The sequence below is a fragment of the Jaculus jaculus genome, chromosome 1, assembly GCF_020740685.1.
Source record: "Jaculus jaculus isolate mJacJac1 chromosome 1, mJacJac1.mat.Y.cur, whole genome shotgun sequence".
In the NCBI taxonomy this organism is placed as follows: Eukaryota; Metazoa; Chordata; class Mammalia; order Rodentia; family Dipodidae; genus Jaculus; species Jaculus jaculus.
Window position 1 is genome coordinate 324,009,645 of NC_059102.1, and position 25,486 is coordinate 324,035,130.

General features: G+C 40.8%; 1 protein-coding gene across 1 annotated transcript in view; it reads right to left on the reverse strand.

Moving 5' to 3' along the window:
* Ahctf1 (AT-hook containing transcription factor 1) overlaps positions 1-25,486 on the reverse strand; it is a 79,638-nt gene that overhangs the window by 33,556 nt on the left and 20,596 nt on the right. The window contains exons 5-21 of the mRNA XM_045146633.1: positions 25,213-25,420; positions 24,936-25,052; positions 23,075-23,159; positions 22,233-22,383; positions 18,922-19,054; positions 18,655-18,836; positions 18,283-18,344; positions 17,411-17,539; positions 12,459-12,549; positions 10,276-10,365; positions 8,317-8,457; positions 6,480-6,584; positions 4,843-4,936; positions 3,203-3,326; positions 3,017-3,073; positions 1,047-1,193; positions 27-214 (exon numbers count right to left, since the gene is read on the reverse strand). Coding sequence (XP_045002568.1) covers positions 27-214; positions 1,047-1,193; positions 3,017-3,073; positions 3,203-3,326; positions 4,843-4,936; positions 6,480-6,584; positions 8,317-8,457; positions 10,276-10,365; positions 12,459-12,549; positions 17,411-17,539; positions 18,283-18,344; positions 18,655-18,836; positions 18,922-19,054; positions 22,233-22,383; positions 23,075-23,159; positions 24,936-25,052; positions 25,213-25,420 — 2,104 coding nt within the window. The remainder of the gene's footprint in view (positions 1-26; positions 215-1,046; positions 1,194-3,016; positions 3,074-3,202; positions 3,327-4,842; positions 4,937-6,479; positions 6,585-8,316; positions 8,458-10,275; positions 10,366-12,458; positions 12,550-17,410; positions 17,540-18,282; positions 18,345-18,654; positions 18,837-18,921; positions 19,055-22,232; positions 22,384-23,074; positions 23,160-24,935; positions 25,053-25,212; positions 25,421-25,486) is intronic.

The following is a 25,486-nucleotide window of genomic DNA, read 5'->3' on the forward strand; positions in this document are numbered from 1 at the left end:
CTTTTACCATCAAAGGAAGTTCTTACCTATTTAAAAGCAGAACAGTGAGGTGAAGGATAACATCACTGCTGCTGGACATTGTTGGCTTCATGGTCTGAATATACCGCAGGGCCTGTCTGGGCTCCCCCTGACTCATGAAGGCTTGGATGATCCTTGAATGCTGCCACGGTGAAGGCTTTGCAGTAACTGGGTGAAACAGAAGGTCTAAGCCATTCTGCAAAAACGATATGAGTAATACTGGGCAATAGTTCTTTGAAGTTTGGCAAAGTAGTTAGCCCTTCAAAAGGCAAGCAGCTACCTACACAAGACCATCATAAGAAGAGGAAAAGATCATGACATCAAAAGTAGAAGAGAAATCCCAGCACTCGGGAGACAGAGGTAGGAAGATTGCCATGAGTTCAAGGCCACCCTGAGATGACAGAGTTAATTCCAGGTCAGCCTGGGCCAGAGTGAGACCCTACCTCGAAAAACCAAAAAAAAAAAAAACAAAAGTAGAAGAGAGACTGATTAAGATGGGGAGGGGGTATGATGGACAGTGGAGTTTCAAAGAGGTAAGTGGGGGGGAGGAGAGTATCATCAAGGGGTATTTTTTATAATCATGGAAGTTGTTAATAAAAATTTTTTTTAAAAAGGTAAGCAGTATTGAACAATATACATACAAGTTTAAACATGGGCTGAAAAGAACTAATCTACGAGTCATGCTTTTTATATCTCATTATTATATCATCTTTTCACACTAACTTCATACCTAAATACCACATCTTGCTTCTGTGGTTCACCTCAAGCCCCAAGCATCTCTCATACCAGCAGTGTTTACACTACTTATAATTATTCATGCTTTAGAGAGCAATTAAGCTGAGGTTATGAACTTGAATTTTAGCCACTTAAAATAGTGCTTAATGAAGGCAGTACTTAAAACTTTTGTTATCTCTAGAAGACCGTATCATCTTAAATTTCAAATTTAGTGTAGTCATCTTTCCAATCCTAGTAACTTACAAAACCGTATATTCACAAAACCGTATATTCTAAGTGAACTACAAACTTACCTCATAGTCATTATGGTCTACCAGCCAAAATCCTTGAATAAGCTTAACTTGGCCCCAGGAAATGGCAAAGGCAGTTGGAAAAGACTCAATGGGAGTATCCGTTTTGTTTGGAAAGGAATACATAATATCAAGTAACAAATAGATGGTCTTTAAAAAACATTAAGGACAATAAACAAAATGAGAACTAAAACACATCTTAACCTAGGTAGCAACAGAATATAGCAGTAAACAAGGCTTAAAAGTCTTGTACTCACAAGGCATTAGGATGAATAGTTTATTTAATGTGGGCACAGCCAGTCCCCTGCCAACTTCACTTATCCTTAGAATGCTATAATCACAAAGAAGCTGAAATGAAGCTTTTGTTTTACACACACACACACACACACACACACACACACACACACACACACACACAGCTAAGAAAGTAATTTAGTAAATTTAAAACACAAACCCAGGAGCTGGAGAGATGCCTCAGCGGTTAATACATTTGCTTGCAAAGCCTAAGGATGCAGGTCTGATTCCCCGTACCTATGTAAACCAGATTATACAAGGTGGCACAAGCCTCTGGAGTTTTGTTTGCAGTGGCAAGATGTCCTGGTACGCCCATCTTCATTCTAATTCTCTCTTTGCTTCTTCTCTCTCTCAAATAAATATGTAAATAAACTTTTTTTTTATAAAAACACCCAAAACCATAAAACAAATTCCAGTTAACCTACTTTGAAAATGTCAACTTGCTACCAGCAAAATCTTAGGGTACTACTTTTCCCCTTTTAGAGATAGTGCCTGTTGTTCAACACTTAAAATACCTGAATATGAATACCCAGATTCTATATAAAAGCCAGAAGCTATGGAACATGTACACAAACACACAGAGAAACTAAATAAAAATTAAATTGATCCAAACAGTAATTTGGGGCTGGAGGGATGGTTTAGCAGTTAAGGCATTTGCCTGCAAAGCCAAAGGACCCAGGTTCGATTCCCCAGGACCCACATTAGTCAGATGCACAAGGGAGCGCACGTGTCTAGAGTTTTAGTGCCTGAAGGCCTTGGTGCGCCCATTCTCATTCCCGACCCCCTCCTCTGTCAAATAAATAAATAAAAATATTTTCAAAAACAAGTAATTTAACAAACACACAAACAAAAGATAAATAAAATAGCTGGGCGTGGTGGTGCACACCTTTAATCCCAGCACTCAGGAAGCAGAGGTAGGAGCATTACTGTGAGTTCGAGGCCACCCTGAGACTCCATAGTGAATTTCAGGTTAGCCTGGGCAAGAGTGAGACCCTACCTTGAAAAAAAAAAAGACAAAAAATAAAATTGAAAAAACAGTAATTTGCACATAGTTTTCATTAGCCTGAGTCCAATCAAGTAATCCTAAATTAAGAATATGTACCTAATGTGTGAAGAGAAATGGAGATTCAGGGCTGAGGAGAAGGCTCAGCAGTTAAAGGTGCTTGTTTGTATAGTCTGCTGGCCCAGGTTCAATTCCCAAGTACCTATGCGATGCCAGGCACACAGTGGAGCATGGACGGGAGTTTGTCTGCAGTGGGCAAGAAGCCCTGGTGTACACATTCTCATTCATTCTCTTTGCTTGCAAATAAATTAAGTCAACAAACAGAAAACAAAAAAAAAACCCACAAAAACAAGGCAAGCCCAACAGATCGGCCTATTTGTTTAATGTGAGGAGAAAGAGAAAATGAGCACACCAGGGCCTCCAGCCACTGCAATGGAACTCAAGGCCCCGTTGTGTACACGGGCAACCTTGTACACTTGCATCACTGTGCATCCAGCTTATGTGGGAAATGGAGAGTCGAACATGAGTCCTTAGGCTAAACAGGCCAGCGCTAAGCCATCTCTCCAGCACTAAAAAAAATTTTTTTTAAGAAATTGAAATTCAATTACTTATGTGACTCCTACTTTAAATTTTTATGATTTTGGTAGTACATACTTGTTAAAAATTTAAAGGATACAACAGAATGCTTGCTTGTTTCAGTAATGTTGTCTAATAAATATATGTCAAGTAGTGCCTGTAAAAGAGATAACCAAAACAAGTGCATTTTATGGCCCTCCTTCATGTCCCTTCTCTCAAACCTGTGCCAAGTATGTCCCTTTCCCTCCCCAACTTTCAGACTCTTTATTGCATGACTGTAACCTACGTGTAGAGAAGCCGGAGGGTATTTTCCTGTGCCTCCTTCATCACGTTTCCACAACTTTTCAACTTGATCTCCTAACTGAGAAACCAATCCATCGATCATCAAAGAATCACGGTTCCACTTCCCTCTACAATATGGGAAACATTAAAGATTATTCAGTATGGATGAGTAGTCTCCACTTAGCATCATGACAATTATGGGAATAAAGTAGCAGTACCCAGTAGTCAAATTCTTAAGCAGCCTCAAGTTCAGTCACAAGCAAGCCTGTAAGTCAAGTTCAAACCAACTGGCACTAGTTTTTTATTCTGATTTGCTCATTTAAAAATTATTATTGAACACTTAACAATGTGGTAAGATACAGTCCCCATTTCTTCACCTAATAGTATCGAAAGCAGCAGCAGTTCCTACTTATTAAAACTGTTAAGAGTAAGACACCGGAGCTGAAGAGTTGGCTTAGCAGTTAAGGTGCTTGCCTACAAAGCCAAAGGACCAAGGTTCAATTCGCCAGGACCAACTATTTAAGCCAGATGCACAAGGTATCTAGAATTCATTTGCAGTGACTAGAGGCCCTGATGTGCCCTTCCTCCCTCTTTTTCTCTCAAATAAATACATATAAAATAAAATATTAAAAAACAGTATGTACTAGGTACCCTTCCTATATTATGTTGATAATTAACAACATCAGAAAACATAGTAAACCTGACCAATGACATACCACATATAAGAATTTAAAACAAGGGACCAGGGAGATGGCTCTGTGTTAAAGGCACTTGTCTGCAAGGCCTAATGGCCTGGGTTTGATTCCCCAGTATCCACATAAAAGGAGATGCACAAAATGGCACACATGTCTGAAGTTCATTTACAGTAGGGCACCCATACTCACACTGCTTCTGCTTGTCTCTCAAATAAGTAAAATAAAGCAAATATATTTATTAAAAAATTAAAATACACTCAATCAGAACTGAGAAATGGGAATGTTGGCCCTCTCTGAGAATCCTAGCAACATAGGAGGTGGAGGTAGGTATAGGAGGGTCTGGAGTTCATGTAATTCTCTGTTAGAGTTTCAGGCCTAGCGTGGTGGCACAGGCCTTTAATCCCAGCACTTGGGAGGCAGAAGTAAGGAGGAATGCTGTGAGTTTGAGGCCACCCTGAAAATACATAGTGAATTCCAGGTTAGCCTAGGATAAAGACCTTACCTCAAAAAATTAGAAAAAAAAAGTGACTTTCAGTCTAGCATGAGCTATATAAGACCTTGTAAACACAACTAAAATGCCCAATCTTTCAAATTCATATTCATTATTCTAGAAGTTATTCTAAAGCATTGGGTCCCAAGATGTAGCATGCATCAGATTTCAGATGGTTATGCCCTTATAAGAACCAGCTTCTAGGAGATTCCATCCTGAATCATTGTCTGTCAAACACTGCTCTAAATGTTACCTGCTGCTCTACAATTCTCTCATGCAACTAGAGGGAAATGGCTATTTTAATTACAGAGACAGGATGAAGCTCTAAACATATCCTTGGTAAGTGCTTGCTGCACACCCAGGAGCACTGGAGCCTGGATCCGAGCAACCACGTAAAACCTGAAACCCCAGAGCTGCGGCAGCAGAGACAGGAGGCTCCTAGGGCCAGGCGCAGCACACCTGGGTAAACGCTCACACTTCTGCCGGTGACTGGTGTAGTAGTTCTGAATCACAGGGTAGTTGTAGCGCAGTCTGGAGAGCTGCACAGCGTCATCTGGATGTTTTTGAAGAGATTAAAAACAAAATTAGTAACATTTCCATAGTATTCAACATTTAAGGTTAAAACATTGATACTTGTCTGTATTTGTAGAACATTAACTTGGACTGGGCTAGAAACAAGTGTGAGAGGCTTGCTGTTATGCTCGTGTTCTGAGAACTTATGCATGGTTGTAGTGCGAAGAAATGAACCTGCGTGAGCACAGGGACATGGCACAGAAATAAGTGAATCTGCAGGCTGAAACTTCTGCCCATTCAGCTGCAATCAGAGATTACAACCATTGGGACAGCAGAAAGATTACAGTCTTTTGAAGAGGCCTAAATGCTGAAGATATATCCTATTCTCCAAAGTCTGCTTTACTGCCCTCTGGATCAACAAATTGGCGCCCCACCAGCTGTTACTGAGTACAGAAATGCAAGAAAGACAGAGTCACTGAAATTGCAACACAGTCTTGTATTTTAGATACAGCCATGGGCAGTGTGAAGCAGGTTTGCTGGATGCCTGAATGGAGACCAGATGGAGCCATGAAGATGAACTGTGGGTTGCAGTGGAGACCCAGTAGAGATGCCAGGACCATGAGATGGTTGTTAAGGAAAGATGCCGGCCATGGATGAAGTTTTCCAGAACTGTGAGTAGCCTAGCTGAAGGGTTGGAATTGGAATTCCAGACACTTGTTGCTGGTTAGAATTATCGGACTAGGAGCTACAGAGTTTGATATTTGCCCTGTTCAAAACTTGTATTGGTTGAATAGGCCCAATGCTATCTTTTCCAGTGTGAATGTGTATTCTGTGCCATTATGGGTTTGGGGGAATTTTTTGGTATTATGGCTCAGTTAAAAGACCTTAGGGACGATTGGACATTTGGACATCATTAAGGTAGATAAAAACTATGGGGACTTTTGAGCCGGGCATGGTGGTACACGCCCTTAATCCCACCACTTGGGAGGCAGGGGTAAGAGGATCACCGAGAGTTCAAGGCTACCCTGAGACTACAGAGTGAATTCCAGGTCAGTCTGGACTATACTGGGACCCTACCTCAAAAACAAACAAAAAAAAGGGGGGAAAAAAAAACTATGGGGTCTTTTAAAGTTGAACTGAATCCCTTACATTTTACATCATAAATGGTTATCAGTTTATGGGGGCCAGGAGTGGAATGTGGTGGTTTGATTCAGATGTCCCCGATAAACTTAGCTGTTCCGAATGCTAGGTTCCCAAGTGATGAAGACTTAGGAACTAATGCCTCCTGGAGGCAGTGTATTGTCGGGGGCAGTCTTATGGGTGTGATAGCCAGTATCCCCTTGCCAGTGTTTGGCACACTCTCCTATTCTTGTTGGCCACGAGGGGATGTCTAACCTCTGCTCATGCCATCATTCCCCCTGTCATCACAGAGCTTCCTTTCAAGCCTATAAGCCAAAATAAACCCTTCCCCACCCCCCAAGCTGCTATTGGTTGGGTGATTTCTGCCAGCAATGCAACCCTGACTGCAATGGGGGGGGGGAGGATGTTTTAACTAATATTTATGTGTAAAGTAAGTATTTTACCTGCGCCTTCTGGTAGAAGTCCAGAATGAGAGAACCAAAGAACCATTTGTGCATACTGACAGATGAGCTGGGTAACCATATGCTTATTATGTAAGTCCACCAGTCCTACAAAGAGCAGTTAGTATCAGTGGTTTAACTGAGTATAACATCAAATGAAGATGCAAAATACTCACTCAACAGTTTCTCAAAACCATTCTTAAAGCAATTTTTAAATTTCTAAAACTTTTAAACAATTTTTGAAACTATATACAAGGTAAATTTAAATACACACACACACACATAAATGACATTTGTATCTAATAAATTTGATCCAAAATGAACTTAAGCAAATTTCCAAAATGCTAGGGTAATTCACTGACCAATGATACATCTGATAGCATTCTGAAACTTTTCATCAAAATAAAATAAAATTTACATTAGCCCAGGCAAGGTGGTGCATGCCTTTAACCCCAGCACTCAGGAGACTGCAATATGAGGATTGCTGACCTGGAGGCCACCCTGAGACTACATAGTGCATTTCAGGTCAGCCTGGGCTAGAACAAGACCTTACCTCAAAAAATCCAAAAAAAGACAGGCGTGGTGGCGCACACCTTTAATCCTAGCACTCAGGAGGATTGCCAAGAGTTTAAGGCCACCCTGAGACTATATAGTGAATCCCAGGTCAGGAGCTCGAGTGAGACCCTAGAGGCTAGAGAGATGGCTTAGCAGTTAAGGCCCTTGCATGCAAAACCAAATGACTGTGGTTAAATTCTTCAGTACCCAAGTAAAACCAGTTGCATCAAGTGGTATAAGCATCTAGAGTTTGTATGCAGTGGCTAGAGGTGGTTAAGACTACTCTCTCAAATATAAACAAAAACAAACAAAGAAACAAAATGTGCTGGAGAGATGGCTTCACACTTGCCTGCAAAGCCTGAGGATCTAGGTTCAATTGAAAGGTACAATTTGTTAGGACCCATGTAAGCCAGATCCACATGGTGGTGTATGCATCTAGAGCTTGTTTGCAGTGGCTAGAGGCCCCAGCGCACCCATTCTCCCAGTCTCTGTCTCTGTCTCTCTCTCCATACATACACATGTATTTTTTTAAAATTGGACCTGGGCTGCAGAGATGGCTAAGTGGTTAAGGCACTTGCCTGCAAAGCCTAATAAAGACCCAGGTTCGATTCCCCAGAATCACATAAGCCAGACTGCACAATGTGATGCATGTGTCTGGAAGCCCTGATATGCCCATTCTATCTCCTTCGTCCTTTCTCTCCCTCTCTCTGATAAATAAATGAAATAAGGGGCTGGAGAGATGGCTTAGCGGTTAAGCGCTTGCCTGTGAAGCCTAAGGACCCCGGTTCGAGGCTCGGTTCCCCAGGTCCCACGTTAGCCAGATGCACAAGGGGGCGCACGCGTCTGGAGTTCGTTTGCAGTGGCTGGAAGCCCTGGCGCGCCCATTCTCTCTCTCTCCCTCTACCTGTCTTTCTCTCTGTGTCTGTTGCTCTCAAATAAATAAATAAAAAATGAACAAAAATTTAAAAAAATAAATGAAATAAAAATTGGGCATGGAGATATAACTCACAAGTTGAATGTACATGCTTGCAAAGCACAAAAGCTTGGGTTCAATTTCCCAATACCCAAATAAAGTCTGATGCAAAAAGTGACACATCTAGACTTCAGTTACCCGGGCATTAGTCCTAAAGTGCCCATACTCACTCTGTCTCGCAAATAAATAAAATGTTTTAAAGAAATTTATATTTACATGAGAAAGAAAAAACTTGCATGAACATTACCCTTACTCAAAGTGAACCAGTGAAATTTAATAAAACACTCATCTTTACAAAAACAAAGTACATACCTCTCTCGGTGATGCCTTGGGCCTCTGTTGCAAAACAGCTTAACACTGTATTAAGGTTACTAAGAAGTAAATGGCACTGCTGAAGAGACTGTATGGTTTGAGGATCAATAAAACGACATGATCCATCAAATAATGGTGCACCTTCCAAGAATAAAATGCAAGATTATTTTCCAAATAGTTAATGTGAATGAATGAGAACTACAAATACAACACTGTCAGTCTCATACAATAAAAACATCCTACTATGAGCTTTTAAATATGAGCTAGAAATGGCAAATATCAAAGAACTTACAATGTGTTTTCAATATAAAACTAGCAACAATCAAAGAATATGAAATTAAGTAATAAAGGCATACAGCTTATATTCATAATGCTTACAGATCTCAAACAGGGATTTACCTTAATAAGCAATTGGATCATATTAATATTTAATGCATGACTAGATGAGGCAACAATATCTTAATCACAGAATCCCTCAAATCAAATTATAATTTTCTTTTCTAACACACTTTTAAAAATGTAAGCATTCAGGAATACCTGGGTTAACAGCTGGGAATGGTGGTGCATATAAATAATCCCAGCATTTGGGAGGCAGAGGCGGGAGAATCAGGAGTTTAAGGTCATTCTATGTTAAATACCAACTGGAGGCCAACCTAGGCTACATGATTGCTTCTCCCTCCCTCCCTCTCTCTCATTTTAAAGGAGGCTGAACAGATGGTGTAGAGGGGCTGGAGATATGGCTTAGTGGTTAAGGCACTTTAACGGACACAAGTTCAATTCCCCAGAACCCACGTAAGCCAGATACACAAAGGGAGGGGCATGTATTTGGAGTCTGTTTGCAGTAGCTGGAGGCCCGGCGAGCCCATTCTCTCCCCTCCCTCTTCCTCACTCTCTCAAATAAATAAAAATAGGGATGGCTCAAAGGAGCCAGGGGTCAATGCACCAGTAACCATGTAAAGGCAGGTGCACAAAGTGACACATGAATAATTAAAGTTTTTGAAAAAGCAAATAATAGCTTAATTACCAAGGCCAACCCCAAATACTGCAACCACAATATGAGGGAAATTCTAACATTTAAAAACTGGGCTGAACTATTTTTGGAGGGCTACTAGAATTAAAGGCATGAATTACAATGCCAGGCTTTAGAAAAAGGAGTTTTTAACTGTATGCTGTCATCAATATATTTTGTGATTTAAACCAAAATATAAGGAAGGTCTAGCCCTGAAACTTGCTACTGTATCTTATTAGTATGTTGTTAGTTTAACAATGCAAAGCAATTTACTGGTAAAAATTCTTTTAGAAACTTTAACATAAAAATCTTTTCTTCTAGGACTTATGAGATTTTACAACTTCAAATGATTAAAAAGTATTATTGAAGCTGAGTGTGGTGGCACACACCTTTCATTCCAGCACTCAGGGGACAGAGTTTGGAAGATTGCTGTGAGTTCCAGACCAGCCTAAGGCTACAGGGTGACTGCCAGGTCAGCCTGGGCTAGAGCAACACCCTACCTTAAAAAAACCAAAATGCCAGGCATGGTGGTGCACACATTTAATCCCAGAATTTGGGAGGCAGAGGTAGGAGGATCACTGTAAGACTGTGGCTACCCTGAGACTACGTAGCGCATTCCAGGTAGGCCTGAGCCCTACCTCGAAAAACCAAAAATAAATAAATAAATAAAAATTTAAAAAAATTTTTTTAAAAAGAAATAAAAACAGAAACTTATTGACCTGGGCATGATGCTCATTCCTGCAATCCAATCACTTGGAAACTGAAACCGGAGGGCTGTCACAAGTTCAAGGCCAGTATGAGAAATAACAGTAAGTCCCTTAGGACCTGGGCCAGCCTCGCTTACTGAGGCCCTATATCAAACAAACTATAAATATTCTATAATTAAAACATGAATTAAGATTCACTTTTAAGTACTAAATTTGTCCTGAGTCCAGACTTCTAATACTCACATAGTCGGTCAAAGTCTTCCTTTGTGAGAACTACTTTGTTCCATGTCCATTCAAGAACAAATCGCAAATTAGCAGCAGAATTTGGTTGTTCTTGTTTGTGTTTATTAGAGGGAAAAGATAAAGAAAGATTATTAATTTTAAGTGAGGAACTTGACAGTGCAGAGGCCTGTCAGGTGGCATCCTAACCAAGTTATGCATCTTACTAAGGAGCACACCACTGCACGTGTGAATGTCTGTCATCAAGGAAATAAAACCTGAATCTATTCACAAGCAAGCATCAATCAATACAAACTGAAAGCCAAACTGGGGGGGGGGGGGGAAGCCTATAGTAAAATAAGAAAAAAAAAAAAAACTTTTGGGTCTAGAACAATGGCTCAGCTGTTAAAAGCACGTGCTTGCAAAGCCTGACCATCTGAGTTCAATTCTCCAGTACCCACGTAAAGCCAGATGCAAAAAGTGGCATGTGCATCTTTAGTTCATTTGCAGTGGCAGAGGCCCTGGCATGCCCATGCATCCTCTCTCCTCTGTCTCTCGCAAATAAATAAAACTCTTTTTAGGGCTGGAGAGATGGCTTAGCAGTTAAGGTGTTTGCCTGCAAAGCCAAAGGATCCCAGTTGATTCTCCAAGCCACACGTAAGCCAGATTCACAAGGGGGTGCATGCATCTGGAGTTCATTTGCAGTGAGTGGCTGGAGGCCCTGGAGCACCCATCCTCTCTCTCACCATAAAATAAATAAATAAATAAAATACATTTTTAAAAAGACAATTTTTCAAAAGAGAACTTCTATGCTGGGCATGGTGGTGCATACCTTTAATCCCAGCACTAAGGAGGCTAGGTAGGAGGATTGCCTAGAATTCAAGGCCACCCTGAGACTACATAGTGAATTCCAGATCAGCCTGGGCTAGAACCACATCTTACATGGGGGGGGGGGGGGACACCTTCTAAAAACACAAAGGTTTAGAAATTTTGACAGATTAATGGAGACTAAAGACATGAAAACTACGGGCTGGGAGTGATGTTTCACCCTTTAATAACAGCACTGGGGAGGAGGATTGCTGAAAGTTCAAGGCCAGCCTGGGTTACAAGAGTGAGACTATGATTAAAAAACAACAACAACAAAAAACAATGGGCTGGAGAGATGGCTTAGCGGTTAAGCGCTTGCCTGTGAAACCTAAGGACCCCGGTTCAAGGCTCGGTTCCCCAGGTCCCACATTAGCCAGGTGCACAAGGGGGCGCACACATCTGGAGTTTGTTTGCAGTGGCTGGAGGCCCTGGCGCGCCCATTCTCTCTCTTTCCCTCTATCTGTCTTTCTCCCTGTGTCTGTCACTCTCAAATAAATAAATAAATGAACAAAAAATATTTTTAAAAAAATTAAAAAAAAAAAGACATGAAAACTAAACATAAAGTACCACTGTTTATTTATCCAGCTCCCAACTGCTATAAGAACCTTATTGGAACACTGCCAAAAAAAAAAAAAACAAAACTGGTATTAACTTTGGTTTTATAATTGTAAGACATTTTTAAAGTGAATGTCTTTATTTTCAGATAAAAATAATTTTGAAGTTATGTGAGTAATGTAGCATGATACCCTTCCAAATGGTTCAGATCAAAATATTATTGGGGAAGTTACATATATATATATATATATATATATATATATATATATATATATATACACACACACACACACACACACACATATATGCCATAAAAAGTGAAAATAATACACGCTATCTTAGAATATTATTGAGTAGAAAAAGTTAATCCCAAAACCGTACATACTGTAAGTTTGGGGCATATCTGAAATGATAAAATGTACAAGTAAAGAATAGATCAAGGCACATGCCTGCAAAGCCTAAAGACACTGGTTTGATTCTCCAGGTCCCATGTAAGCCACATGCACATGGTAGCCCATGCGTCTGGAGTTCGTATGCAGTGGCTAAGGCCCTGGCGCGCCCATCCTCACACATACTCTCTGTCTCTCATAAGCAAATAAATAAATATACAGGTTCACTCTACATCGTGCCATGTAACCATGTGAATCTAGTTATCTGATAATAAAAGTGTAATTACACCACCAGTTAATAGTGAACTAAGATTTTTAAAAATATACAACAAAGGTTCTATCCTTTAAGAATCAGAATGGAAAAAAAAAAAAAAAAAAAAAGAATCAGAATGGTACCTTCTATAATCCATGTTCGGATACAACCAGTCAGAAGTCCCAAGGAACTTGTTTGAACTGCTGCTGACAATATGGCTTCTAACTGTTCTTCCTGAACCATGCATTCAAGAAAGAATAAGGAAAAGACAGAATAAGATCACAAGCAACAAAAGGCTCATTTATAACCCACTAGTTTGGCTGTAATCAGAAAAATAATCAAAAAAAAATACAGGTATTATAACACATGCATTCAGAAGGCTGAAATAGGAGGATCACAAGTTCAAACCCTGCCTGGGCCACAGAGTAAGCTGAAAAGCTACCTAACCCTACAGAGATATCTATTGACACTTGCTAGAATTCAGATGAGCACTAAAGAGAATAGTAAATAAAAGAAGCTAATTACAAAAGCCATATTGTAGCATTCTATTTTTATATCAAGAATAGGCAAACCCATCAAGACAGCGAACAGACTAGAGGTAATAAGCTAGGGTTGGGTGGGAAAGGGGAGAAAAAGGAAAGAAAAAGGGCCTGCTAATGGGTATGGGACTTTTGAAACTCAAAGGTGGCAAGGTTTACACAACTCCACAGATACACTAAAAACCATTAAATGATAGCTTGCTTATTTTTTTAATTTAGTTGAAATAAAAGCTGTTTTTAAACTTAAAAAAAATTTTTTTTGTTGTTTTTTCAAGGTAGGGTCTCACTCTGGCCAAGGCTGACCTGGAATTCACTATGTAGTGTCAGGGTGGCCTTGATCTCATGGCGATCCTCCTACCACTGCCTCCCGAGTGCTGGGATTAATTAATTCTTTTCTTTACTATAGATGAGTACAAGCTGAATTATCTTACCAAGTGTGACGAAGTAAACATTTTTTGTACATGCCGAGGCGAGAATTGATGTGGGGTGGTTTCCTCAGTCACCCTTCACCCCAATTCTTTGAGTCAGGGTCTTGCTCACCAATTCTTTAGACTAGCAAGCCAGTGAACCACAGGACTCTGTCTCTGCTTCCTCAAGACTGGGATGATACTCATGCACAACTATGCCGGGCACTGTACATGGCTAATGGGGATAAGAACTCAGGTCCTCATGCTTTCCTGGCAAGCACTTTACCCCACTGAACCATCTCCCCAAGGTGGAAAGATAAGACATTAAATACTTGAATTTTACAGTATGTAAAATATACAGGGCTAGGGATATAACTCAGTAGTAGACCATTTGTCTAGCATTTCCAAGGCCCTTAGTTTTTGCTCCCTACTACTACCAAAAAGAAAAAAAAAAAAAAAGGTAAGGGCCGAAAAGATGCGTCAGCAGCAGTTAAAGACACTTGCTTGCAAAGCCTACCATCCTGGGTTCAAAAGCCACCCACGTAGTCAGACACAAAGAATTGTATAAGCATCGGGTATTCATTTGCAGAGGCAAGACGATCTGACCTGCCCATAGCCCACCCCCCCCCACATACATAAAATACATAAAATTTTAAAAGGCAAACAAATAGCTTCCATTAACAGGAAAACCAGGGGCAAGAATATCAACTATGACTATTGTTGCTAGATAGCTTTTAGAAGCTCTATCAAATAACAAAAGCTTAATTTAATTATACACTTAGTGAGTCTAAAGAATTCTGATTTAGTGAAGCAGGTACTAATAAAAATAAAAAATGAGCTGTATTGGGAATAAAGCTCAATGGTAAAGTGCTTGCCTAGCATGTATAAAACCGGAGCGGGGGGAACACTAACAAGGTGAAGAGAAGGCTAAAATATTTAAAAATGAGTAATGGGCCAATATTCTGCTCCTAAAAAGTAAAATCATAAAAGACTTGGGAATAAGAACTGAAAAAATTGGGATGCAGCTCAGCTGGTAAGAGGGTTTGGCCAGCAGGCACAAAGCCAGCCCCGTGTTCAATTCCCAACAGTACATAAGCTGGGCATGGTGGCAACTGCTAATAATTCTAGGTAGAGGCAGGAGAAATCAGAAGCCCAAGGTCAACTTCAGCCACACAGCAAGAGCCAAAACAGCCTGAGATACTCGTAAGATCCTCTATAACAATCAAACTGAAAGAAAAACACTCTCTTATTAAGAAGTGTAGGAGGGGCTGAAGCTGGGCGTGGTGGCACACACCCTTAATCCCAGCACATGGGAGGCAGAGGTAGGAGGAGCATCGTGAGTTCAGGGAGAATTCCAGGTCAGCCTGAGCTAAAATTAGACCTTACCTTGAAAAAATTTAAAAAAAGAAATGTGGGGGCTGGAGAGACGGCTCAGTGGTTAACACATATGCCAGATACATAGATATAGATGCATACAGATGTAGATATATATAATTATTTTATTATTTTAAAGAAATGTGGCTGGATGTAGTGGCACACACCTTTAATCCCAGCACTCAGGAGGCAAGGTAGAAGATCACCATAAGTTCAAGTCCAACCTGAGACTACATAGTGAATTTCAGCTAGACTGGGCTAGAGTGAAACTCTACCTCGAAAAACAAACACCACCACAATGTGCCAGCCATGGTGGTGGCCCATGCCTTTAATCCTAGCACTTGGAAGGCACAGATAGGAGGATCACGAGTTCAAGGCCACCTGAGACTACAGAGTGAATTCCAGACCAGTCTGGGCTACAGTGAGACCCTAACCTGAAACCCCCACCCCCCAAAAAAGATAGACAGAGATGTAAATGAGGGTTGGAGAGATAGTTCGATTCCCCTGTACCCACATAAAGCCAGATACAAAGAGGGGTGCATGCATCTGGAGTTTACTAAGGTAGAGGCCCTGGAGTGCATATACCCCACAACTTTAATTCCAGCACACAGAAAGCAGAGGTTTCAGAATCACTGTGAGTTCGAGTTGAGACTCCAGGTCAGCCTGGGCTACAGGAAGACCCTACATCAGAAAACAGGGAGCTGGAAAGTTGGCTCTACAGTTAAGGTGCTTGCTTGCAAAGCTTAATGACCCCAGTTCAATTCCCCAGTACCCACATAAAACCAGATGCTCAAAGTGGCGCATGCATCTGGACCTCATTTACAGTGGCAGGAGGCCCTGGCATGTTTTTTGTCTCTTCTCTCTCTCTTTAACTGCTTACAAATAAAAATAGGGGCTGGAGAGATGGCCCAGTGATTAAGGTGCTTACCTGCAAAGCTTAAGGATCTAGGTTTGATTCCCCAGAACCCATGTAAGCCAGATGCACAAGGTAACACATACACCTGGAATTCATCTACAGTAGTTATATGCCCTGGCATGCCCATTATCTCTCTTTCTCTAGTAAATAAAATATTAAATGTTTAAAATAAATAAAAAGAAAAATAAGTCAAAGCATGGCCTCCACCTCACAACTCGGAGTGGGACCTCTTGGAGGTTGCCAGAGGGCTCTGGTTTAAAAAAAGGAGGGAAAAGAGGGAAAGAAGGAAGGAAGGGAAGAAGTGAAGGAAGAACAGGTAAAGAAGCTACAAATAGAAATGATATATTTTGTCTAAGTTAGGAAAACTGAAAATACAAAAAAGCTAATTTGTTTCTACTACTCAAGGGACTAAGCTAGATAGAGAAATGGAGCTGGCTAATTCCAGACCAAAGGGCATCACAAAAAAATAAGGAAACAATAAGGAGAAGAAAAAAAAGGAGAGGGTTGGAGAGATGGCATAGCGGTTAAGGTGCTTGCCTGCTAAGCCAAAGGATCCAGGCTCCATTCCCCAGGACCCACGTAAGCCAGATGCACAAGGTGGCGCATGCATCTGGAGTTCGTTTACAGTGAATAGAGGCCCTGATGCGCCTGTTCAGTCTCTCTCCCTCCCTCCCTCCCTCTTTTGCTCTCTCAAATAAACAAATAAAAATTAAATTAAATTAAAAAAGAAGAAATAAGGGTCAGCTTGGCTTACTGGCTCATACCTTTATTCCTAATACACTGGAGACTGAGGTAGAAGGTTGCCATGAGTTTAAGCCCAGTCTGGGCTACAGAGTGAGCTCTAGGTCAGCTTTGGCTAGAATGAGACACACAAAAGACTCAATTCCTCCCAACCACCAAACTAACATGAAAAAAAAAGCCAAAAAAATTTTACAAATTGACATAGTAAACAAATGAATATAAAAATTTTAAAATAAAAGGCTAGGCATGGTGGAACATGCCTTTAATCCCAGCACTTGGGAGGCAGCAGTACTGCCATGAGTTTGAGGCCACCAAGACTACCTAGTGAATCCCAGGTCGGCCTGAGCTAGAGAAAGACCCTACCTTGGATGGGGAGAGGGGAGAATCAGAGGACTGGAGGGATGGCTTAATGGTTAAGGTGCTTGCCTGCAAGGCCAAAGGACCCATGTTCGATTACCCAGGACCCACGTAAGCCAGATGCACAAGATGGCGCATGTGTCTGGAGTTCATTTGCAGCAGCTGGAGGCCCTGGTGTGCCCATTCTCTCTTTCTCTCTGCCTCTTTCTTTCTGTCAAATAAATAAATAAATAAATAGTGGAACATATATTAAAAGAATCACAAATGGGTCATGGGGGACATAGCTAAATTGACAGAGTGCTTGCCTAACATATATGAAGCTTTGGGTTAAATCCTCAGCACCATGTACACTAGGCTTAGTAATAAATAAATGCTCTTCCTGTCTGGGCCTCTTGAAGAATTGGAGTTATATGCCTGGTATCACCAGGCTCAACTGGGAATGTTATTTTTTTCTTTCTTTCTTTCTTTTTTTGAGATAGGGTCTCATCCTAGTCCAGGCTGACCTGGAATTCACTACATAGTCTCAGGATGGCCTGGAACTCACGGCAACCCACCTACCTCTGCCTCTGGAGTGCTGGGATTAAGGTGCATGCCACCACACCCAGGATGGGAATATCACTTTTTAAGCTAACTCTCAAGACCACAAGTAGCAGCAGTGCAGGCAAAAAAATATAACACTACCTTACCTGCTTTTACTGTACTTGAAAGCTAATGACAATGTAATTCAACAGAAAGAAAATATAGTGAAATTATCATCTCACTTGACTTAAACTGGAAGGCTGAATATCAATAAGTCTTGGTGACAGGAGACCAGCTACAAGACATCGATTATAACCATCAGGAATGACTTCACTGAGAGATGGTCCTGATTTCTTTAAAAAGGTCAAAGTCTGAAATAGAGAAATTATTTGTCAATAATTGATTCAAAATATCAAATTTTGTTTGTTTTGAGGTAGGATCTTGCTCTAGCCCAGGCTGACCTGAAATTCAATATGTAGTTTCAGGCTGGCCTCAAATTCAGTGATCCTCCTACCTCTGCCTCCCGAGTGCTGCAATGAAAAGCATGGGCCACCTTGCCCAGATAATAGCCTATATATTTTTATGAAATGTAACCCTGCTCTCTCTTCTCTAAAGCCAATAAAATTTGGTAACAGATGTAGACAATTTACTAATATTTGTCTATCAGTTAAAAGGTCTGCTACATTATTTCCCTAAAGTATTTTATTGCAATATTAATATTCCTCCCCTGTGTCCAGCATCTTGTCACATATTTTTCTTCTTCACGGGCTCATTTGGCTGGCTAAGAACAGGAAGCACTCCCAACCCCCACACACAAAAAGAGCGGATTTGATACAGATAAAACACTGTCTTAGTCACTCTTTTCCCTGCAGTTCAAGTAGGCAGCATTCACAAAAAACTGTTAGAAGCAATGCAATGCCTCTTCAAGCAAAACTATCATTAAAACTGGCACTACTAAGCTGCTAAACTCACAACCTAGTAGAAACTATAATGTAAGATTAACATACATCACTTGCACAAAATTTTAAATTCATAAATGATGCACATTCTAAGAAGTGATATGACTTTGGCTCAATCAAGAAGCACTGGATGTGTGTGGGTAGTGGTTACTCACCTCCTTTTGAAAGCCAGTACAAGTTATGTGGACAACTCCTGAGTTTAACAAACAAGTTGCATCTAAAAAAGAAAGTTTTAATTCTATATTACTAGTACATTGTAAGTGGCTTTAATATAACAAAATTTATAATAGAAGATTAATTACAAACTTTTCTAGTTGTTTCCATTTTGATAACAAACCTTTTTACTAATGTGCTAGCCAACATTCCATAGTAAATTCAAAATAGTTAGCAAACCCCTAAGAAGTTACTCATTTTAAATAGCAGTAAGACATGAACATAAGACATTCTATGTCAAACTAAACACAAGCACGTAATCAACATACTACTTTTACAGATTATTTTCCACCAAAAGTTAAGAAAATACATACCAAAATTAAAAGTACTCGGGTTAAAAAACTGCTCTGGAGGTGGAAATGATGGAGGAACACCCCGACTCAGACTTCTCTCGTGCACCAGTACGTCCAGGATGTGATGTGGCGACGTCCGGCTGACAACACAATCCAACGACCAGAGTGCAAAGTAAGAGCACTTATGTAGATATTCTCCGGGTCTGAAAGAAGACTTCAAACAATTACTAAGAAAAATTTACAGACCGGAACCTGAGATGGAGAATGGGAAAGCCAAAGTAATCATACCTTAATGAATCTGGCATTTGTGCATGATACCAACGATTTATGTCAAAAAGTCCCAGGTATATAGAAGGTTTTCCCTGTCCATATATGTTCACTTGCCAGGTAAAAACAGACACACTAGTGTCAGGAGATATAGCTAAAAGAAAAAAAGCATATATTATATTAAGGAGAAAAAAAAGATAGATGAGCTGGAGAGATGGCTTAGCAGTTAAGGCGCTTGCCTGCAAAGCCTAAGAATGCTTGTTCAAATCTCCAGGTCCCATGTAGCCAGATGCCAAAGTGACACAAGTGTGCAATGTTGCACGTGCTCATAAGGGGGTGCACGCATATGGAGCTCATTCATAGTGGCTGAGAGTTACACCCACTCTACCTTTTTCTTTCTATTAATAAATAAATGAATAAATTAATTAAAACAGGATAAAGAGCCGGACTTGGTGGTGCATGCCTTTAATCCCAGTACTTGGGAGGCAGAGAGGAGAATCACTGTGAGTTCAAGGCCAGCCTGAGCTATAGCGGGATCCTCCCTCAAAAACCCAGAATGGGACTGGAGAAATGGCTTAGCAGTTAAGGCATATGCCTGTGAAGCCTAAGGACCCAAGTTCAATTCTCCAGATCCCATGTAAGCCAGATGCACATGGAGGCACATGCATCTGGAGTTCGTTTGCAGTGGCAACAGGCCATGATTCGCCCATTCTCCCCCGCCCCCTCTGTCTGTCTCAAATGTGTGTGTGTGTGTGTGTGTATCTTTAAAAAAAGAAAAGCCAGAACAAGATAAAGAAACAACACAATTCAAGAGTTCCTCCTATGTTAAGACTTAATTCATATTTCATTAGGTTTGTTTTAAAATTAGTTTTCGTTTGTAAAGATATCCATTTATATTTTGATTGTTTCTTTATTTAAAAAAAACCTTATTTGCTAGCAGGGCATGGTGGCGCATGCCTTTAATCCCAGCATTCGGGAGGCAGAGGTAGGAGGATCGCCGTGAGACTCCATAGTGAATTCCAAGTCAGCCTGGGCCAGAGTGAGATCCTACCTCACCCCGCCCCCAACACACAAAATACTCATTTGCAAATAGAGACAAAGAGTGAGAATGAATGAATGGGTACACCAGGGCCTCCAGCCACTGTAAACAAATTCCAGGTACATGTGCTACTTTGTGCATCCAGCTTTATACAGGTACCAGGGAATCAAACCTAGAAAGCAAACCTAGGCCTACATGTTATGCAAGTAAGCACCATTAACAACTGAGCCAACTCTCTAGCCCAAGCGTTTCATTTTCAAGATATTATTAGAAAGTATTATTTTAATAATAACTAATAATAACAATAAATAAGATGAAAAAAGTATTCCAGGAAATTCTATCCTGATTTGTTTCCAATTATTGCTTTTTTAACTTAAATGTTTTATTTGTTTATTTGAGAGAGAGACAGAAATAGAGACTGGGCATGGCAGGGCCACCAGCCACTGCAAACAAACTCCAGATGCACGTGCCCCCTTGTGCATCTGGCCTATGAGAATTGAACCAGGGACCTTAGGCCTTGCAAGCAAACACCTTAGCCACTAAGCCATTTTCTGAGCCCCAGTTATTATTCTTAAAAAAACTTTTTATGGTTTTTCAAGGTATGGTCTTACTCTAGTTCAGGTTGACCTGTAATTCACTAAACTCTTCTACCTCTGCCTCCCAAGTCCCAAGTGCTGGGATTAAAGGCGTTTGCTACCACACCCAGCTAGTGGAAAATAATTTCAAAAAATTTTCCAAGGATGGTGCATGGCTAGTACTAAAAAAGCTAATCCAATACCAAAATGGATACTTCAAGCGTTAAGGCTTAATTCTTTTAAGGAACTTACAACTTGACAAGGAACTTGACAAGGACAGATGCATCATACAGGGGAAGAAAGACAAGTTCGTAGACAGAGGCAGTGGAATAGCACCACAGTAATGGACACCAGCAGGAACAAGGTAAAAACTTCAAACACCACTAACAAAGAACTGAAAGAGGAAGATCTGAGTGGGGAATAAGAGAGAATGGCTGGGCGTGGTGGAACACACCTTTATTTTTTTTTTTAATTTTTAAATTTTTTATTTATGTGAGAGCAACAGACACAGAGAGAAAGACAGATAGAGGGAGAAAGAGAGAATGGGCACGCCAGGGCTTCCAGCCTCTGCAAACGAACTCCAGACGCGTGCGCCCCCTTGTGCATCTGGCTAACGTGGGACCTGGGGAACCGAGCCTCGAACCGGGGTCCTTAGGCTTCACAGGCAAGCGCTTAACCGCTAAGCCATCTCTCCAGCCCTGGAACACACCTTTAATCCCAGGACTCGGGAGGCAAAAGTAGGAGGATCACTATGAGTTCAAGGCCACATTGAGCCTATGTAGTGAATTCCAGGTCAGTCTGAGCTCGAGTGAGATCCTACCTGGGGCAGTGGGGAGAGGGAAGGGACATGGGCTGGGGAGATAGATCAACAATTAAATAAAGGCACTTGCATGCAAAAGCTTGCTGGCCAGGGTTCAATACCCTTGCTACCCACATAAAGCCAGACAGGCATTCCTTTGCAACACACAAACACACATGGAATTAATAAAATTAAGAGAGAATGAAATTTTTGAGCTGTTTGGATGGTAAAACAGGATTACAAATACAATTTTAGCAATATGACAATGGGCATCTCTGGGATGAATAAATTCAGTATTAAAATCTAGGAACACACATATAACCAACGTCTGATAAGCGTACCAAAAACTGGTTGAGCTTACAATATTCTCTTCTAATCTTTACAATTAGCCTTACCCCAAAGGGTTAAGGGGGCTGGAGAGATGGCTTAGCAGTTAAAGAGCTACCAGGAAGAAGTGATAACAGTAGATAGAAGAAGAAAAGCAGGTAACCTTATGTCATGCCATAATCTAGTTAAAACTGGAGACCATATTTGTTTTGAAAGCTGGATTGAAAGATTTGGTCCTTCAATAGCCTAGTGTTTAACTACTGAGCTCTCTACAGCACTCCAAACAGGAAGAAATATCTAGTACCTCCTACAAGCCTGTATCAAAAGTCTCAACTTTCTCTGGGCGGGGTGGTGCACGCCTTTAATCCCAGCAGGGTAGGAGGATTGTTGTAAATTCGAGGCCACCCTGAGACTACACAGTGAATTCCAGGTCAGCCTGGACTAGAATGAAACCCTACCACGAAAAACCACACACACAAAAAAAAAGTCTTAACTGTCCAACTGCCAGGAGTATTAACTCTAGAAACAAGTATGTGCAGTATATCTTAAATCAAGGCATTGCATGATATAGTTAAGAGTACTTTTAACTAACCTTCATTCATGCCTTCTTCTCTGTCACCATGAGATCGAAATTTCTCTATACTCTGGCATCCCAACAATTTGGTGTTACTAGCCTGTCCCCTTAAAGGAAATATGCCACCTGCCAGGTCCAGAGTATACCTTTCTTCACAGTATTCTAATCCCTGTAACATAAAATATACATATATCTTAATATAACTTTAAAGTCACTCTACTATATTCCCCCATATTTAACTTTTTTCCCCCCACACAATATAAGAGTAACAAAAACCTGAATAAAGAGAACAAATCAGCTGGGCATGGTGGCACTCACCTTTAATCCCACCACTCAGGAGGCATGGCTACAAGTGTAATTCCCTCTATGTTATTTAGAAGTTAAGTGAGGGGCTGCCGAGATGGCTTAGTGGTGAAGATCCTTGCTTGGGAAGCCTAATCACCCATGTTCCACTCTCCAGATTCCACACAAGCCAGACACACAATGTGACAAGCATGCAAGGTTGCAGATGCACAAGGTGGCTCATGCATCTGGAGTTTGATTACAGTGGCTGGAGGCCCTGGTGTGCCAATGTTCTCTCTTTATCTCATTCCCTCTCTCTCAAAAGTCACAAAGTTGTATCTAATCCAGCCTTCTAATTTTAGGGGGAAAAAACCTGGAAAAAGTTAAGTGTTGCACAATGGCAAAAACAGAGAAGATACATTAAAGAGTTCATAAGCATTAACTTAGTATTTTTTCTCCTATATGTATCTGGTATTAACTTGAATATTGATGACTTTCCAATGTCTTAAAACAAAGGAATCAAACATACTTTAAATGGAAACAAAGGACAAAACAGAAATAGTCTAAAAAATATTTACCTCATATAAGATCTGTCCTGATGCCAAACATTTTCTATCACCGAAGGCCAGCTGAAGTAGATGCAAACTCAGGACATCTCCTTCACTGAAGGAAACAGTACGCCAAACAGCATATTAAAACATTAAGCATATCTTATCTTCTGAATGTTTTGTATAACACAATTACTGCATGTAACAATCTACCATTATGCAAAGTTAGCATTATTTGGTTATTTTCACAATATACAGTCCTTTCAAACTAATTTTTATTTTACTTTATTTTTGGTTTTTCAAGGTACGGTTTTATCCTAGGCCAGAATGACCAGGAATTCACTAGGTAGTCTCAGCGTGGCCTTGAACCCTCAGTAATCCACCTACCTATGCCTCCCAAGTGATGAGATTAAAGATGTGTGCACCACCACACCTGGTTTATTGTTTACTCTTTACTGAATCAAATTAATTAGGTTAATGCTGTTTGTATACTCTTAAGTATTATCTATGTGGCAATGTCTACAACTTTTATCCAATATTCTTTCTCAGATATTCCGCCTTTAATTGGTATGCTTTAACTAGACTTATGCCTGCCTGAAAAAAAATTAACTATATTTCCCACCTTCCTTTACAACTATGGTACAGTATCCCTATGGCCAGGTTCTGAATTTATGGCAACTACAAAGAACCTTCCTTTAGAGGCATGTTCTTTCTTCCTTCTTGGTCTTTTGCTACCTTTCCAGTTAAAATGAAGATTTGGGCCAGAGAGATGGCTTAACACTTAAGGCACTTGCCTGCAAAGCCAGTTGACAGGTTTGATTCTCCAAACCAGATGTACAAGATGGCACATGCACCTGGGGTTAATTTACTAGCTGGTGGTTTTGGCACAGCAATCCTCTCTCAGAAGGCTCCACATAACCTACCCAACCCTCTCTCTCTCTCTCTGGAATAAATAAATATTTGTTTTTTAAATGAAGATCTTAGCCAAGCGTGGTGGTACATCCCTTGTACCACAGCACTTGGGAGGCAGAGAGATGAGGATCCCGTGAGTTCAAGGGCACCCTGAGGCTACATAGTGAATTCCAGGTCAGCGTGAGCTAGAGTGAGGCCCTACCTTGAAAAACCAAAAGAGGGAAAAAAAAGGGGGGGGGGGGGGCTAGGGTGGGCTGGAGGGATGGCTTAGTAGTTAAGGTACTTGCCTGCAAAGCCTAAGGACCCAGGCTCAATTCTCCAGAACCCATGTCAGCCAGATGTATGGAGTTCATTGGCAACGGCTAGAGGCGCTAGTGTATCACTCTCTCTCTCAAGTAAATATAGGAAAAATATTTTTTAAAAAATTTAAACAGTTTATTTATGCATGAAAGGGGGGAAGAGAAGGAATGGGCACACCAGGGCCTTAAGCCACTGCAAACGAACTCCAGACACATGTGCTCCCTTGTGCATCTGGCTTATGTGGGTCCTGGGGAGTCGAACCTGGGCCTTTTGGCTTTGCAGGAAAGTGCCTTAGCCACCAAGCCTTCTCTCCAGCCCATTTTTATTTTTTAAAATTCTAGTTTGATGCTTTTCTTCTTCCAGTTTTGGTCCAATGCCAGCCAGGACTTTACACATGCTAGACAAGCTCTCGACCAGTCCTTTTTTATTTGAATGTAGTCTAACTGACTCTAGTCCTAAATTTGCTACGTCTACCAGGTGGGCCTCAAATACCTTGCCATAAGTTCCAGAGTGCTGGAATTACAGAAATGTGCCACCACACTGAGCTATCCATTCTATTTTGTTAACCAGTGCTGGGGACTGACCCTGGGGCCCTGTGCACGTGAGGCAAGTATTCTATTCCTGAGCTCTATCCTCAGCCCTATGACAATTATTTAAAAAACACATGCATCATACTAACCTATCTTGTGTGGACTGAACAGCCCACAAGTAACAACAATTGCGAGGATCATTCTCAGGTTCTTGAAAAACAACAGCATATACAGGAACTCTTCCACCTTCCAGTTGTGTATAATACCTAAAACAAAGCAATTAATGTGTTGCTTACTTTTAAGTTAAAAATGATGAAAAGGAAAGCAGAATTTTATGTGAGAACTTCCATTAAACCACTATTTGCATGCTCCCCAATGGTCAGGGACTTGCTAAAATTTAAAGAATTGGGCACAAGTTATACTTACTCTCTTTTCATGCTCTTCATATTCCAGAGGGCGAGATATCCATCAGAGAACCCTACAGCAAGCTGGTTTGTCCTGGGAATGTAAGTAAGAGTAGAAACGGCTGTTCCCGAGGGGCTGACTAGCTGGAAACACAGGTGGCGCCCTTCTCTCATCACACTCTCTCTGATGTGCGGTACTTCGAGGGGGATACCAGTTATAACCTCCAGGTCTAAAGTCAAAAACAAGACAAGCAAGATTAAGAAACTTAGCCAGGGCCCAGGAGACGTCTCGGGGG